This window comes from Strongylocentrotus purpuratus, unplaced genomic scaffold (assembly GCF_000002235.5).
Source record: "Strongylocentrotus purpuratus isolate Spur 01 unplaced genomic scaffold, Spur_5.0 spur5_scaffold_7, whole genome shotgun sequence".
Classification (NCBI taxonomy): Eukaryota; Metazoa; Echinodermata; class Echinoidea; order Camarodonta; family Strongylocentrotidae; genus Strongylocentrotus; species Strongylocentrotus purpuratus.
The window spans coordinates 29599256-29616075 of record NW_022145613.1 but is presented as its reverse complement, the minus strand read 5'-3'; the positions used below and the strand labels follow the sequence as shown (position 1 = coordinate 29616075).

The following is a 16820-nucleotide window of genomic DNA, read 5'->3' as shown; positions in this document are numbered from 1 at the left end:
TCATCGACTTCAGTTAAAATCAACTGAAAATCTGGGAGTTGTGTTTGCTAACTGATTTGTACATTCAGATCATTAAATTTTACATCAACTTTCCATAGGCATATTAGCGTACATGTACTCAAGTATCATACGCATAACTTCGGTCTACAATTACTAAAAGTTATAGAACACAACAATGCAAAGTAAATAATTTGTGGAACAATTCATCACTTGACATTAGAGCACAACGACTGTACAAGACAATGTCATTATGAATGAAAAGATAATCAGTTTGTAAACAGGCATTACCGAGCTGTCATGAGATTTATCGAAGTGGAACTGATGACAATAGCACCATAGCAGACAGGCAGGTAAAGTTATGAACTCAAAAGAGTTCGCTCCAAATTTGACCCGAGAAGGAACAGAACCTCATTCATCCCCATTCGATTTGTACGCAATACATACAACGATGCACCTGCTATAAAACCTTTTGTCTGCACGAGTCACGTGACCAATCCATCCCTTTTCATTGGCCGGGCACTAATTGATTAGCGACAGGCACGTTTGGCAGATCCCATTTACCCTAGCAATGTAGGGATTATTCTCATCATATCATTGAGTCAAAAATTGCATTTCAACCATTATAAGTTGATTCTACTGCTTAAACTGTCCTAAGAGTGAAGTTACGGCAACATTTTATGAAAATTTAGGCATCGTATGCAAATTTGGGATCCCAAACACGGCTCCTCCCTGTGACGTCACCGATTGAAGCCATAATACACTTGCCCTCTGATGGTGTATGCTGTGTGGAGATCGAAGCGAGCAAGACCCCCTTGCAGAACACCGTCCACCACCGCTCATACACACAAGATGCACGGGCTTGGCTGGTGTGGTAATTTTGTAGTACCAAGCTGATGCCTGATCGTCGACTTCGGAATATACTTCGTGTTTGAGGCTCGATATTTTTACCATTTAGCTGACTTTCTACCCTTGTTAAAGGAGATCTGTATTATTGGAATACCGCAGAAGATATACGGTTAGAAGATGGGTTGGTTGGTGAGAGAAAATCGGCATCTAGCCGTCGGATTTTTACTGACATTGATGGTGGTGCTTTTTCATTTTGGCGCTGCCAATGCACAGTTCGATTACAACGAGGGAATAACACACGGGCGCTGCGAAGCCATAACAATCCCGCTATGCGAGGATATGCCGTATAATATGACGATCATGCCGAATCTTCTGAACCATCAGCACCAAGAGGATGCAGGGTTAGAGGTTCATCAGTTCTATCCTCTCGTCAAAGTACAGTGTTCTGAGGATTTGAAGAATTTCCTGTGCTCCATGTATGCTCCAGTTTGTACAGTGCTGGATTCGGCACTGCCCCCGTGTAAATCGCTTTGCCTGAGCGCCAGGAATGGGTGCGAAAGCCTGATGAACAAATTTGGCTTTTCGTGGCCTGCAAGTCTTTCCTGCGATCAATTTCCAGAAGGGGGCTTGTGTTTTGATCGAAATCGCACCGACGAACGCATTACCATTCCCTCCACCAAAGCTCCAAATATCACCAAGCAGACGGAGGCGACTGTTACGAAAGAAGTTCCGTTCACCTGTCCTCTCGACCTGACAGTGGATCATGATTGGGATTACACATTTATGAGGGCCCAGAATTGCGGGGCCCCCTGCAACATGTACTTCCACACACCAAGAGAGCAGAACTTTGCAAGATACTGGGTCGGTTGCTGGGCGTTCGTCTGTGCTGCCTCCTCGCTCTTCACCGTTCTGACATTTCTCATCGACCGCAGCCGATTCCGCTACCCTGAGCGTCCCATCATTTTCCTGTCAGGATGCTATTTTGTTATCTCGGTGGTCTTCATCGCAGGGTTCTTTCTGCAAGATAAAGTTTCCTGTAACAGACCGTACCATCCTAACGCGGAATCTACTCTAGTCCAAGGGGCGAAGCAGCAGTGGTGCACCATCCTTTTCATGTTACTCTACTTTTTCCAGATGGCATCGTGTCTGTGGTGGGTCCTGCTCAGCCTCACCTGGTTCCTGGCTGCTGGTCTCAAATGGGGCCACGAAGCCATAGAGCGCAACTCCCAGTACTTTCACTTCGCTGCCTGGTCCATTCCAGCAGGGAAGACCATCGGAGTCCTCGCTACTGGCCAGGTCGACGGTGATTCCCTGTCCGGAGTCTGCTACACAGGAATTCGCGACATGAATGCGTTGCGTGGATTCATACTCGCGCCACTCTTTGTGTATCTCATTATTGGATGCTTCTTCTTGTGTGCTGGATTTATCGCGCTGTTCCGCATCAGGACTTTCATGAAAAGCGATGGCAACAAGACAGATAAGCTGGAGAAACTCATGATCCGTATTGGTATCTTCTCGTTGCTTTACACCGTCCCAGCCACAATAGTCATCGGATGTTACATTTATGAGCAGGCGAATAGGGAAATTTGGGAAGTGGCCTGGCTATTAGGAAATTGCCACCACTACAGCTTTGGGTGCCCTCAAGCTCAGAACTTGCCAGAAGGGATCACTATAGATATGCTACAAGCTATCAATTTGCCGGGTCCAGACTATCTTGTTTTTATTGTTAAATATTTGATGATGCTCATTGTGGGAATAACCAGCAGTGTTTGGGTTTGGTCACCTAAAACCGTGAGATCGTGGACCCAGTTTTACTCAAAACTCTGTAATTTTTCCTCACATCCTAAAGGTGCACCAGCCAATGTATGATCTCCGGGTGAGGAAGAATCAAGCACTGACAATTTGTATGGACTTGTAAAAAACAATATATGTGACCTTTGACATGGAAAACTAATATGGAAAGTGATGAATCTCCTAAAGGATAAAGTGAGTTTCATACATAACTCCTTGAGACATCTTTACATAAATTTCTTATTTAATGTCCTAGTAAGACTAATCCCTTGATGCCAAGAGGATACATCATTTCTTTTGGGAAATTTTTCTTTTTTATTCAAACTCTCTGAGAATCTGAAATAATTGTTTGCCATTTTCAGTTTTAGGTTTTGGTTCTGTTTTTTTTTCAAATTGAAAGCAAGAAAATAGCAACAAGCATTTTCTTATCAATAACTTGATGACATTTTTTTTTTTTTTTTTTTTTTTTTTTAGGGGGGGGGTTGTCACTCATTCTAACCTACAGATTCTGACAAAATGTAGAGGATTTTATAGAGCTGTCAATGTGCAAACTTTATGATCACTACATGCTCTGTAGTTGTACAATTTTTGTTATTACGAGCGTAGCGTCAGGTGTTGCCAATTTTTGTGTACATGTAATCTGCTTACAAAGTATTATTGTTTCATAAACTGTACATGTATCTTGATATGCCTTTGTAAATAAACAATTTATGTAAAAAAAATGTACAGCTAACAGAAAAATGTAAACAAACTATGCTAGAAATGTACACTTTGAAATAAATCTTCAACTTTATCACAGAGTTGATGTGTTGATAATTTGATATAAATGTTGTAGGAAAGCTGTAGAATTGCATGATGGTTATTATGTCCAATGTAGTGAAAAAATAATACATCTTATGGTTAGTAAGTTGACGTAGTGAAAAATTCCACCAAGATTAACAGTAACTACTAGTTTGAAGTACATAACTCGTGTTGTTTCAGTGACACGACAATGCTTCAAGAAGCACATCATTTTACTATGGTTCTAAATAATTCAGTGCAATTAGAGCATTGTCAAGATTACATAATGGCTGAATCACGGTGGGGGATATGGTTCTATGAATATTCTGGTTCCTTTTTTTTTTCGAACATGAAATAAAGTACAATTTGTTTCCAAAGTTTTGATACTGCAGTAACTTTGAGTATGGTGTGCTATTTCCATGGGTTTGAAAGGAATATCAATGGATGGTCATTTAAGATCCATTGAATTAACATATAATTCAACATAATTTTTTTTCTTCAATATCGTTTGTCTCTGGCATTCTGTGGTGTTGGACATTATTGACAATCTTTGCTTTCAATTCTTTCATAAACTGTCACCAAATTGAAAATGATTTACTGCCAACCGTATGGAATAAAAGAAGATATTATGTATTCATATTTCACTACCAACATCATTTTTTATATGATGGCACATATATTTAGGCCTGTAAGGTTAATTCAATCAGTTTCCCAGAGTTTCCTTCTTTTTACAGTTCTAATCACAAGCTACAATTAATTACAGGCATGCACTGTTTTGTCTTCAATGCAAGAAAATGTAGGTTTTTCAGTGTCTCATTAATTATTCTTGTTGTTGGGGCTTCTGCCCTTTTGTTAGGAGTTCCACAGGAAGTTTCAAAACTGTTATCATAGCTTTCATATACATATTTGATCTTTTGGCTTATTGTTGGGTGATTATTGAGCAAACATGTTTTTAAAATTTCGAAATTTTTTCACAAAATCCATATGTATTTCACTTTTTATGTCTTTAGCTTGGTTGATGACATCTCATTTCTCAAATTGGTTCATATTCTTTATTTGCAAGCACTAAGCAGTTAAATCAGTGATTGAGATCTATTCAACTTCAGAATTTACATGTTATTTTAATGTATTACCAATCAGAAAAAGGAACCCTACACCCAAACTCTGTAGTTTGTGGTGATACGGTTTGAACATACATGTACAAGTTATGTGTGGACTGTCATAACTTAAATTCAAGGATTTTCCACTGCAAATTTTTTCTTATAGTTTTGTTTGAGTTTCCATGCAGGCTAATTATTCCTACATGTATGGTGCTTTTGGGTTATATGTTACTAAATAGAACTATTGATAATCATGGATTATAACTAAGTACATAATTTAGTACAGATAGAGTTGGCTGCAGTTTTGATCTGATTTAACTGATCATAAATTGATATGACCCGCTATCAGAAGGTGTTTATTACGCTGTGTATTTAATCTGTTAGATCTTTAGTTCAAACTTGTTGCAAATTGTTAGAAGTTACTCTTCACTTACCATGCGTGAAATTTTACAAATGGAGCCAGTTTTAATTTTATGGGCAAATTACAGTTTAATTCACCATCCACATTTCTCATGTGTGTATGTTCCCTTGTATTCCACTGCACTATGCATTCTCTTTGCATATTTTTGTATTGGTTTCTAGTACAACGGCAGATTAATTATGTCAAGAATTGTACAAGCGCCATTTGTAGTCCAATTTGTACAAGATTCAGTGTTATGTGACCGAATCGCTCTTTAGAAAGCCGATATGTTCTACATGTGTATCAATTCTGTGGAAAACTGGAAGATTTTTTTCTTTATTATTAAGGTTGTTGATGTTAAAAAGGAATAGAAAGATATGTGAAATTAAAAACGCAAACATTTCTTGTATTTAAATCCTGGATTTGTCAATGGTGACCTTTGTTTTGTTTGTTACATGTATATTAATCTGTACATGGCTTATTAGCCTTTTAGGATTTAATTTTGTTATGCGGAGCTCCATACTAACTCCTTTATATGGATGTCATTTAAGAGGGCCTTTTCAGGACCTGTTACAGTTTCCATTTACAAAATATAAGGGTCTTCACTCTCTGGAATGATTTTTTTTCCCCATAAAGCTTGGTGAATCGAAGCTTTGATAGTATTGAGCTCTGCATAATTAGTTACGCGTAAAGGGTAGATATTCAGAGTGTGTATGATTTGAACCAGTGTGATATGAACATTATTTTTCTTATTTAACAAAGAAAGATACAAGCCTTTGGATTAAGCTGAAATATGTTTACATGATTCTAAACCAGCCATTTTTAAAGCTTATTGCTGACTATAATCTATGAAATTATAAGCCTACTACCAAGTAATACACAAATGTATTATACATGTAGGCTGGTTAGGCCTATATATTACATACCGGTATGTACACTGTACATGTATATAGCTTTCCATTGCTACTCTACTTTTACACAAAATCTTTATTATTTATAATATGTGTGTATGGAATAGTAATAGAAAACAATTCATGGAATCGACGGTCTCTCTGGGAAGAAAACACAATTTCCCATTATTCCCATAACATCAGACTGGTGCCACTACTCTGTTGACCCAAACAGGGGTGAAACTGGTATAAAAGCAGTTTGGATTTGACCTGTAAATTCCCCAAGTGGCCTACCATATGCTAACCGGTCTTGAATTTCTCCACGGGAGGGAGATGGGATGAAAGGAAAGCGGTCACAAGTAGGGGCAGGGTGTCGAGTGAATCGCTGGAATCGCTCGCTGAAATTCACATGGAATTGCTTCAGCTTTTTTGTCCTTGGGCTATCCTAATGCAAGTACACGTACAACAAAGGCATGCACTGCATGGTTTAGTGTACACATGTAGCCCTACTACGTGAAATAGAGTTCTGTATGTTAATTGTGTGCATGTACCTAGCTACCAAAGTCAATTTAAATTGAGGTTTGCCAGCCATGAAAAGACCGTCCACCATTTTTCTTCCCGTTTGCATTTCATAAACGGTTATCAAAGCGGCAAGTGTGTGTATTTTGTCACCAAATTTCATGGTTACTGCGATAGATGTGTTCTGCATTTTTCTTTCTTCGGTCTCCCTTCTGCTCCAAGGTTCTCAAAAGTTTCTCGGGCCGCTCTTGGTATTTGTTTGTCCCAGTAGGACTACCGTGTTTTTCTAAATTACTAGAGTAGGGCTTGAATAAACACACGGCTAACGGAGCCCATTCAATTATGTATGTATTTAAGGCACTTTGTTCTGTGGTCTCTTTCTCTCCTTTCTTCCCCTCCTTGGCACAATTCATTCTCTCTCTCTCTTTTACGCTTAGAAAAAAAAGGACCAGCGTGCTTAGTTAAGAGCATGCATGGCTGCAAGTTGAATCACTGGCACACAATAGCAATCCATTGAAGCGTTTTGAGGTAGATTAAGAATGGAAGGATCCCATTCAAATGGTTACTTCTTCGTTTTACAGTACATAGCACTGGCCATAACATCATTGTTGAAAATCTAAGCTCAAGTTGCACTGTACTAGCACATTGGGCTGCTTGTTTGCACAAGTACAATGTACTTAAAATATAATGACAGGACTTTGCTAGTTTGCTTGGCTGTATGGTAATTACAATCAAGAATGAAGATAATTGTATTGCAGTCTTTGTGCAAGGTAATATAATTTTATGCTACATCGTATGCTGCATGTAGTAGATGTAAGCTTTTTAGGAACAGAGCGGGAAATATTTGGGCCTAAGAGAAAAAGGGAAAAAACTATTTCCCAGAGGCCAGAACTTGCGTTGTAGTATAAATAATTGTATTGTGTCAGTGATTGTACTAGTACATGTAGCATTAATGTTGCCAATTCACTTGTACCCCGGTAGATCTATCTTATCAGTGAGAATTTCTTCAAGTAAATACATGTACATCAATCAAAAGAGACTTTTAGCAGGGCATGTGAGTTAAAGTCTCACCTCCCTGCTTTTAGATTTTGTTTCAAATCATCAAAAGGTATCATTAGATTTTTAAGTGTAGTTCCTTTTATAGTTTATAAAAACATATATAATTCACTACATGTAAGTACCAATGATATCATACACAATTAACGCAAACACACATGTATTATGCAGACAGATTCGATTGAAAAAGAGGTCACAATTTCTTTTAGCATTATGAGGTTTATTTAACTCAATTTCTAAATAGGTACTTTAAAAAAAACACTTAATTTTATAAGATAGGATTTGTAAGGCACCTAATTCACCTGAAACCAAAGTGGATTTGAAGCATTTAAAAGGTGCTACTCAATTCCAGTTCAAGTATGAAAAATGACACAGTATATTTATGCTGGTACATTTATAATCACTATTCAGTAATCAATCCATGCTGGTACTTGTCTTCATTTACTTGATAAAATTGAGAGCGAGGTAAGCTTATATCCTATGAAATTGAGAGAAATGTTATTTGATACCGTCGAAGTATCGTGGTGATGTTTAGTGCAGGCAAACAGTATGTTGGGCCACTGGATTTCTTTGTGTCAAGAACTTGGAAGACAAAAATTGCATTGTGCTTCCTTCCAGACATGCAGACCTATGCCATTACTCATCCTCACCATGCAAACATTTATTCCTTTGTCCCTTGACTCCCGTCAGTGGCCATACTCAACAATAACATCCAGCATTCCGTCGTGTCGCGATTGATCGTCTCCTAAACCACCTTGGACATCGTCTGAGCCTCTGAGAGATGTTGTCCTGGCTGAAACCTTGGCCTTCACAAGACACATAGTCATCCTATGTCCCCTATACCACCACTGTGTAAACTCCTACACCCCTTTTCATCATCAGCCCCAGTGGCTGCTGCTTGGGCATGGCGCTGCTATGAGTCAGAGGCAGCAGCTCAGAGTCATTTTTCAGGAGGAGTTGGGTTTCCAATAAGCATGACTCACCGCTCCCAGAGATAGAAATCACATTCAATTTCGCTCGGAGATTGCTAAATAATTAGTCCCCCGTAGGATGCACAAGCAATTTGTGAATGTACTGTTAAAAAAAGCTTTATTCTAGATATCTAATGAGCAGATATTGTATTCAGTTTAATGCAAAGGTAATGGTGTATTACACTGTATTCTAGTTTTCTAAATAGCAGATGTTGAATTGTGTTTGGTCATAATTCACAATGGAATTAGCTCCTGTCATATCTGTCCAAATATTTTTTGATAGGTTTCCCCTTTTTAAACTAATCAATTGTAGTTATTGCCAGATTTTCAACTGATATGTATATTTTACGTTTAAAATGGACACAAAAAGGCTTGTAGGCTCACATGGATAGTACTACATGTACTCAAATATTTATCTCCACCCCTACATTCATAAAATTTTCATCTTCTAGTTCATCTTGTTTCATTCTCTTCTTCTTTCTTTCTACCTTCCTTTATTTCTTTCTTTAAAATCTCTCTCTCTCTCTCTCTCTCTCTCTCTTTACACTCTTTACACACACACTCTTTTATTCTTACTCCAATAGTATCAGCTTTTTAAGCAGACTAGAATTCTCGCTACCCCAAATAGCGATTCTGCCGAGATCCGGGGAAAATCCTGAAAACGCGCATTGCATTATGGGATAGCTTTTCGACATTACAGCTTCCTGTGCAGGCGTTCGTGATCACAACCCTCTCTTTCACGGTAGAGTTTAACGGCCTTTTGTGCTAAAGTCACTAATTCTGCCCGAAGCTTTCCATTGCATATTATAATCTTTACAAATTACACTGATTGGCATCGATTTTAGCGTGCGTGAAAACTCTGCACAGCGAACACAGGCGCTAGCTCCAGCGGGATGGGACTCTATACCGGAAGTTGTAGTGACGACCCGAGAGAGTGAAAATTACCTCGTCTCGCGAATTTCGAGATTTTCGTACCTATTTAGGGTAGCGAGAATTGAATTGGCACTAACAAATGGTGCAATTACATACGTGTATCTGAACTATCTATCTTAAATATTTTGAAATACTACTTGCATCAAGAGTATAATAAATACACATAACTATGTGACTTTTCCCCACAGTCCTATTACAGTGATATGAGTTATGGACTGAACATGGTCCTAGAGACAGACTGTAGTAGTTAATGATATAAGAGCGTCAAAGTGTCTGCTGGGAAGATGTGCCCGTTCCCTCATCGAAGGTCATTAAGCTGTCTGATGAATTTCTGCTTCTCTATTAATGAAATTAACTTCCCCGGTGCCAGCATCGTGAATGTTGCCTGTGTGAAACATAGCCAGCTCCTGTGATTGTCATTAATTTATAAATAAATAAAGAAAAAAATGGAAGGGGGGAGGGTTATATTGGTGTCAAACTTTTAGTTAGTAAACTTTGATTCCTAAAAGCTTGTTTTCATAGAATTGACAGAGAAAATAACCAACCTGAATGTTGAAATTTGATTTTGGTATTCCATTTAACTCTGATTTTTTGACCAAATTGAATGATTCTAGAGATCAAATTCTTAACATTTTGGACTTCAACAGTGTAATAAGAAGTAATTCCTTTTATTTCCTTTTGTATACCAGCAATTTATTTACCAGGATTTCGCCACTAAACCACAAAAAGAAAGCAAGTAATTTCATTTTGTCATCATGTACAGGTACATGCAATAGCTTTCAGCTTGAATCCTCAGAGATGTCCTGCATAATGAACTTACACTTTACATATCACACAAAGTCACGAGAAAGCCACTATACACTTGCATACAATATCAGAATAATGGTTGGAATTACGTGTATATGTACATTGATATGCACTCTACATTTTCAAGAGCCCTTGAGATATTGGGAGGCTCGGTGTGGCTAGTAACTTCTTGGGTGTACATGGGACAAAGTCTAAATACCGTTGGACAGGCTATATTGCTTAATTTCCAATCTCTCTCCTTCCCTCATTTTTTTCTTTTTTTTGCTGATGATGGTGGGACGAGGATCATATTATCTACACATCAATCAAGAACGTGCCCTTTGTTCTTGTATGCTCAATGTGTTTTAGGGTGTAATTGAGGACTGAAGTGTTGATTTTCGTAATCAGAGAAGCGATGATATGACTGCATATTAACCCAGATATGCTGGCAGATCAAAACCATAAGGGCATTATCCCAATAGCCAAGATTTTGTTTAATAGAATTATTACAGAAACTTGAATCTGGACTCAAATATTTGAATACATGTACATTTTTAGTTGGTTGAAAGAAAAATGAAATGCCCTGCGCACTGGCATGGATTGAATTTCTGAAGAAGAAAACAAATTTTATTATTTTTCTTTGGGAAGCAACTGCAGCAAAAAATAAGAAAGGCCCAACCTTCCTGCCAGCCCCATACATGTGAAATGAATGTAATAAGTATAGCAACAGTTACTACGAAAGGCTAAACGCTATGCGAACAATAACTAGGCGTTGTGGCGTGCGCCTGTAATCCAGCTAAAAAGTGGAAGTTACAAACTGATTCAGCCGAGGACGCAGGTTCGAAACTGAGTCACGTCTTTCGGATGGTGACGTTTAAAGGTCGGTCCCAGACGTAAATAATCATATCTGATTGATACACGTCTGTAAAAACCCAATACACACACACACACAATGTAATGGACCGTTCAACAAAGAAACGAGAACCTTGAAATATTTCTGGAGATAAATGGATATGTTTTTGTTGGTGTCGCTCATGGTTTATGGCATTTACCTTTGCCTGTCAGAGGTGCCCTTATGTCGTATTTCACGAGAGTGCTTGGGAGTCATGGGTGGAAATAGAAGTTTAGTCGGGTGTCGTAAAAAAACGCTACATACCGATTTGGAGATAGGGTAATGCTGTGTGCACGAGGTGAGAGGTTATAGGGGGAGAATGCCGGGCTTGGAGATAGGGCTTGACATGAACTACACAGTGATGGATGAGAGTGAGACCATGGACCTACTTACTAGACATGACGAGACCCTGGACCTAGCGCTGTAGAATGTATATCGCTTGGTCTACGTAGGCTTACATCACATGAAGACGTGAACATGTTCACGTGTATTGTAACCTGGTGGTGATGGTGGCTGTTGTGACGATGGTGGTGGTGATCGTGGAGGTGGTGGCGATGGTGGTAGTGATGGTAATAGAGGTGGTGGTGATAATGATGGTGGTGATGATGTTGGGTGGTGGTGGAACTGGTAGTAGTGGTGATGGTGTCGATCATGATGGCGGTGACTATGATTTTGATGATCTTGAGAAAAACTATGATGATGATGGCATTTGTGGTAATTTGATGATAAAAACGAGTATGAAAGTGGTCATGATGATGGCAAAGGCGTAATGGAGAATTTAATAAACTTCATTGATGATTATGAGCAAATGACGACTGAGACGATGATAACAGATGGCGGAAGACGACGATGGTGATGATGTTGGTGCAGATGATGGTAAGATAATGCTAATGACAAAGGTTTATTCTACAGCGCGTTGTCAGTTGGGTATAGGCATACTGACAACTGCTCTCAAAAACGATTAGAAAAATGTAAACATATAAATCCAAAAATAGAAGGAACAAATACAATGAATTCAATAAATCCATCAATCAAACACAGAATTCAGAGTCCCATGAGATGTTTCGTGTCTATTTGTTTATTTGAAAGGGAAAACAGGATTATGACCTTAACATGATTTGATCAAACATCAATGCGGTTTCTCGCCTAAGTGCAATATGCCCTTCGTGCTATCAAGGATACACATAACATTTTTTTTTAATAACGGGAATGGGAAATGTTTTAATTCTATTTGTTTTAATTTTCTGGTGTTAGTTTCAGGGGGCGAGATTAGTTTTTGTGCTACACCTAGAATTCAATGTCAGTGACTAGTCCACTGCATCCGGCCACAACATCAGACATATCCCCCTTACCTATACAACAACATACCATGACACCTTAGTGGTATCCTAAATTCAAGAACACGTATTATTTACACAGAACTACACATGTATAATGTAACCTCCGTGTCGCAGCAATACCCCAATATTTACAAACAGACGAAAAAAGAAAAACGGCATCAATTCCAATCTTAATTCCAAAGTCCAAAGACTTCCTTATACATGTATAGCCACACTAAAGTGTCTACTGTAGGCCTACAATGTCTATTTGTTTTCGACTTTTGTGACAAGGTTTCGGTAACAAATAGCTTATTCGAATTGATCGTTTTATTAGCTTCTTTTGGCACCGTACTATAACCTCTTTTTGGATATTCCGTATTAGAAATGAAATAATATTCTGATATTTTCATACCGTTTCAAATCCAAATTTAAGTTCCGTTTTTGAGCTGACTCAAAATAACATAAAAAATAGAGGGCTATATACATACAAAACAGAATAATTCGTCACTTTATTTTCTTCCTAATCATTTCCTTTGTTGTGTAGGGGTAAAAAATATGAAATGGGCGACATAATTGTTTTCGTTCCGAAATGAAAAGTTTCAAAAAAATTACATTATACAAAGTCTGATTATTTTCTTTTTATAGTTCATCGGTATCCAATGATCACAAAACAATCTTCACCAACATATCAATATCTACGAAAAATATATTTAAAAATCCATCATCTTCGTCTCAGAGTCGCGCTTTAAAATGTGTACAAAGAGAACAAGGAGGTCCATCTCTATAGGTAAGGCGAGCAGTAACTACAGGTTTATAGGTGAGGGCGAGAGACGCTTCAATAAAGCGCTATGTGGCCCTGATGGTCTGTTTGTCAGTATTATCTTCTTCGGAGCTACTTCTTTGTCTATAAATCAGGCAAATGTTTGTTTTAAGTGGAATAAACTGAGCCATGGAGAGGGTTGATGCCGATAAGGGTATTAAAGGACTCGTTTCTATAGAGAAATGAACTTGACTTACTGGAGTAGGCCTACAACAGACATTATATCTTTATTCAATTATTATTTGTTATTGATCGTTAACTCTTTATGATATCCTTGTTGTTAGTTCTATGCATCGAAAGAAAAACACTGGAGCGATGGGCGATTTACCTCTGCAAAACTTTATAAGAAGAAAAATGTGGGCAGTGGCTTTATGTTCATAAAAATGAGCCCTGATAAAGAATAAAAATTAATACAACATTCTTAAAGTCAAAATAAAAACACATTTGTTGACAAAAAGAAAACAATAAAATACATTAAAAAATCACAATATAAAAGTTTAGCAAATCTGAAAAAAAATCCCCACTGGGACCTGTAATTGTAAAAAGGAACAGGCCTGTCGGACTGGAATGGGTGCACTGATGGCAATCAATCCATCAATAAATATATCAATCTACGGAATAATTAAGATCTTCATTTGATAAATATTTGTATCTTCGTTTTCACCTTCAAAATTAAAGCCCTTTCAAGGCGCAAAAATCAATTTGAGAATGTCGTGCACCTTTAAAAAATTCATCTTCATCTCCTATACGAGAACTTGCTCGTCGAATCTCTCCACAAACCAGCTTACATGTACTGTATATACAAGCACCCTGCATTATGCGTCTACAGAAGGGTGCTTTTCCAAGCACTATGTTCGTGTATTAGCATAATTCCTCGTACGCAGACAGTAATTGTGTGTGTTTTATTGGCGCCTTCCCCGGTACAGCGTGAAGTGCTATTGCAGAATAATGTTCATTTCAAGCCACCTTCACGCATTAATTATGGAATAGCGATACCCTGGACTCAAACGGGCGATGTGGTGGCGAGAGTGCAGAATATTTAATGTTAAACGCTTTCAAATAGTCTACAAAGAAGGATTTTCTTCCTCCTACAATTTTCTAGTTAGAAAAATACAAAACATTGTATGTGTATGTTTTTCTTATTGATATATCATATTTGTAAGGAGATGGAATTATGGAAAGTAAAGATGACAAATATAAAGAATTGTCGTCTGCGTTATTAATTCTTTTGATTTAAAAGAGCTAATATTGCGATAAGGATGCTGGTCGTCATGAAGATGATGATGATGATGGTGATGGTGATAATATTGATGTTTATGATGATGTTGATGGTGATGATTTTGTTGTTGATGATGATATTGATGATGATGATGATGATGATGATGATGATGATGTTGTTGATGATGATTATGATGATTAATGTTATGTGGACTAATGATGATGGTCGTGGTGATGACGAATTGTCGTTGATGTTGCTGTTGATAATAATGATGATGATTAGTATTATTATGTGGACTTATGATGATGATACACGGTTATGCTGATTATGATGTGGATGAAAGTCTGGATGAATACATCATGATGATGTCGGATGCAGGCCTGCGAAATAAACAAAAATGGTTGACGACTGTGGTGACGACAAACTGTTAAATAATACCGATACTATGTTGTTATTGATATAACATTGTTGATCGAATATGCTGTAAAAATATTCGAGCTAGAATGATTTACGGTTGATATATTTCAAAATTTTGATTTCAGGGTGGAAATAAACAGTGAAATTATTGAAGAAGCGATTGTTTATATCAGGTACTTTCAGTGATTTGAAGTGAAAATTATTCATTCTACTATATTTGTCTTGAAAACATTTTTTTTTTTACTTCATCTGAAGAACGGCATTTTGAGACGGGGATAGTGGCAGTGAGATGGGAAATACGTATAGTAGACTCTCACAAGTACAAATATGAAATTATAGCGATAGTGCATGCATGTGCCAGAACCTATCTTTAGATTGCATTATGATAATTAATGTTCCAGACCATAGTCGTGGTCGTGATATAGCCTTGTCTCCTCTCCATTAATTGATGTGGCATTGTATCCAATTCCTTTTTGTTTTAGGATAACTTCGGGAGCTCTGAGGCGATGATTTCTTTTTTCAAATCGAAACACTTTGAAGAAGGAGGGACGAAAACAACATTGTAAAGTTATTGAACGTAATTATGATGATGATGATGACGACGGCTGCGACGCATGTGATGATGATGATGATGATGATGATAATGATGATGATTATGATGGTAATAATGATGGTGACGATGTGATGATAGTGATGTCAGTGGTAATAATAAAGGGGATAATAATGATCATGGGGGTATTGGAGGAGGCGGAAGAGTTGTTTATATTGAATGAAAATGAAATACTAGCAAATAAAAAGCCACGACATCCATAATGACACACACGACAACAAATGGTTTACTGTTATTTATTATTCACAGCATCATATAGGCCTATATTGAAAGATAGCCTTGTATACCTCATTTGGAAGAGATGTGTAATTAAATAACGGCTTAATTTATTACTGGAGATATCCTTGAACTAGTTCACGTCTTTCCTATACTATATCTTTCCTCTGCATAACTCCCTACATCAAGCATCCCACAACCTCCAAATCGGAACAGACTCTGACACGCAAGGCATATCGGACTATACAATCACCGCTCAACCCGCTATCTATCTCCCGTCCAATATTAAAATCCATAACTCGAGCATAATTTATGCCGGGAGAGACGGGCGAACCCCATCTCCCTTCTCTCGTCTGTTGTGACAAGGAATTGACTGATATGAATCAGGCAAGACGTGCAGGATCGAGCCGGGGCGATGGATCTGAAATTTCGTTTCACGTTTAGACTGCGTTATGCCTCTTACACCCCCCCCCCCCCCTCCAATGATAAATTGCTTACTCATTCATGTGAATATTATACACTGCTCGATTTCGCAACAACATATCAAATGGCCCATAAAATAAGAACGGCTACACGAGATTGGAAAACCATTATACGGCATTCCTCTTTTGTGTTTCCATTTCAATGCTTTACATAAAAAAAAACATAATTCGACAATCATGCATTGCATTTTGATTGAGTTTTTAACCTATTGAATAATTTGAGGTTGGTCTACTTGGGATAACAACAAGCAAAAAATGACATGCATATATGATACTCGAGCAAGGTGATTATCAACATCATGTAAATAAAGCAAAGGGTAGGCCTACTAGCTATAATTATATGCCTAAATGTTTTAACGCATATGTAGGCTTAACTAATTACGGTGAGTGGGCATATAAATACGATATAACTCAGAGAGAACACAACTAAACTATTTCCACAAAATTATGTTAATGGTAGAAGAAAAAAAACGGCCTTTTTGCTTTTCATTTTTGTTTTCCTTTGTTCAGCAATCTAATGAAAAGAGAAGTACATGTATATAGCATGTAAGAATGGTAGTGGTGGTTATTTTACCTGACTGCTAAGAAAGCATAAATATTTGTTAGTAAGCAAACAAGAATGGTTTATACTTTGAGATATTCAAGTAAAATACCGAGCCTGATGAAGAAAAAAGAAAGAAATACGTTATCCACGAACATGCTCTTTAAAAACAATTGATTAAATGGTCTCACAACATTGCTATTAATTCAGTTCACTGATTTTGTGATACAGC

At 37.7% G+C, this 16820-nt stretch overlaps 1 protein-coding gene across 1 annotated transcript; it reads left to right on the top strand.

Moving 5' to 3' along the window:
- The first annotated feature begins 533 nt into the window (after positions 1-533).
- On the top strand, positions 534-5332 carry LOC576574 (frizzled-1). Its single transcript, XM_003724513.3, has one exon. It carries the CDS (start codon positions 1024-1026, stop codon positions 2713-2715), a length of 1692 nt encoding a protein of 563 aa, XP_003724561.1. The 5' UTR covers positions 534-1023; the 3' UTR covers positions 2716-5332.
- The last annotated feature ends 11488 nt before the right edge of the window (positions 5333-16820 follow it).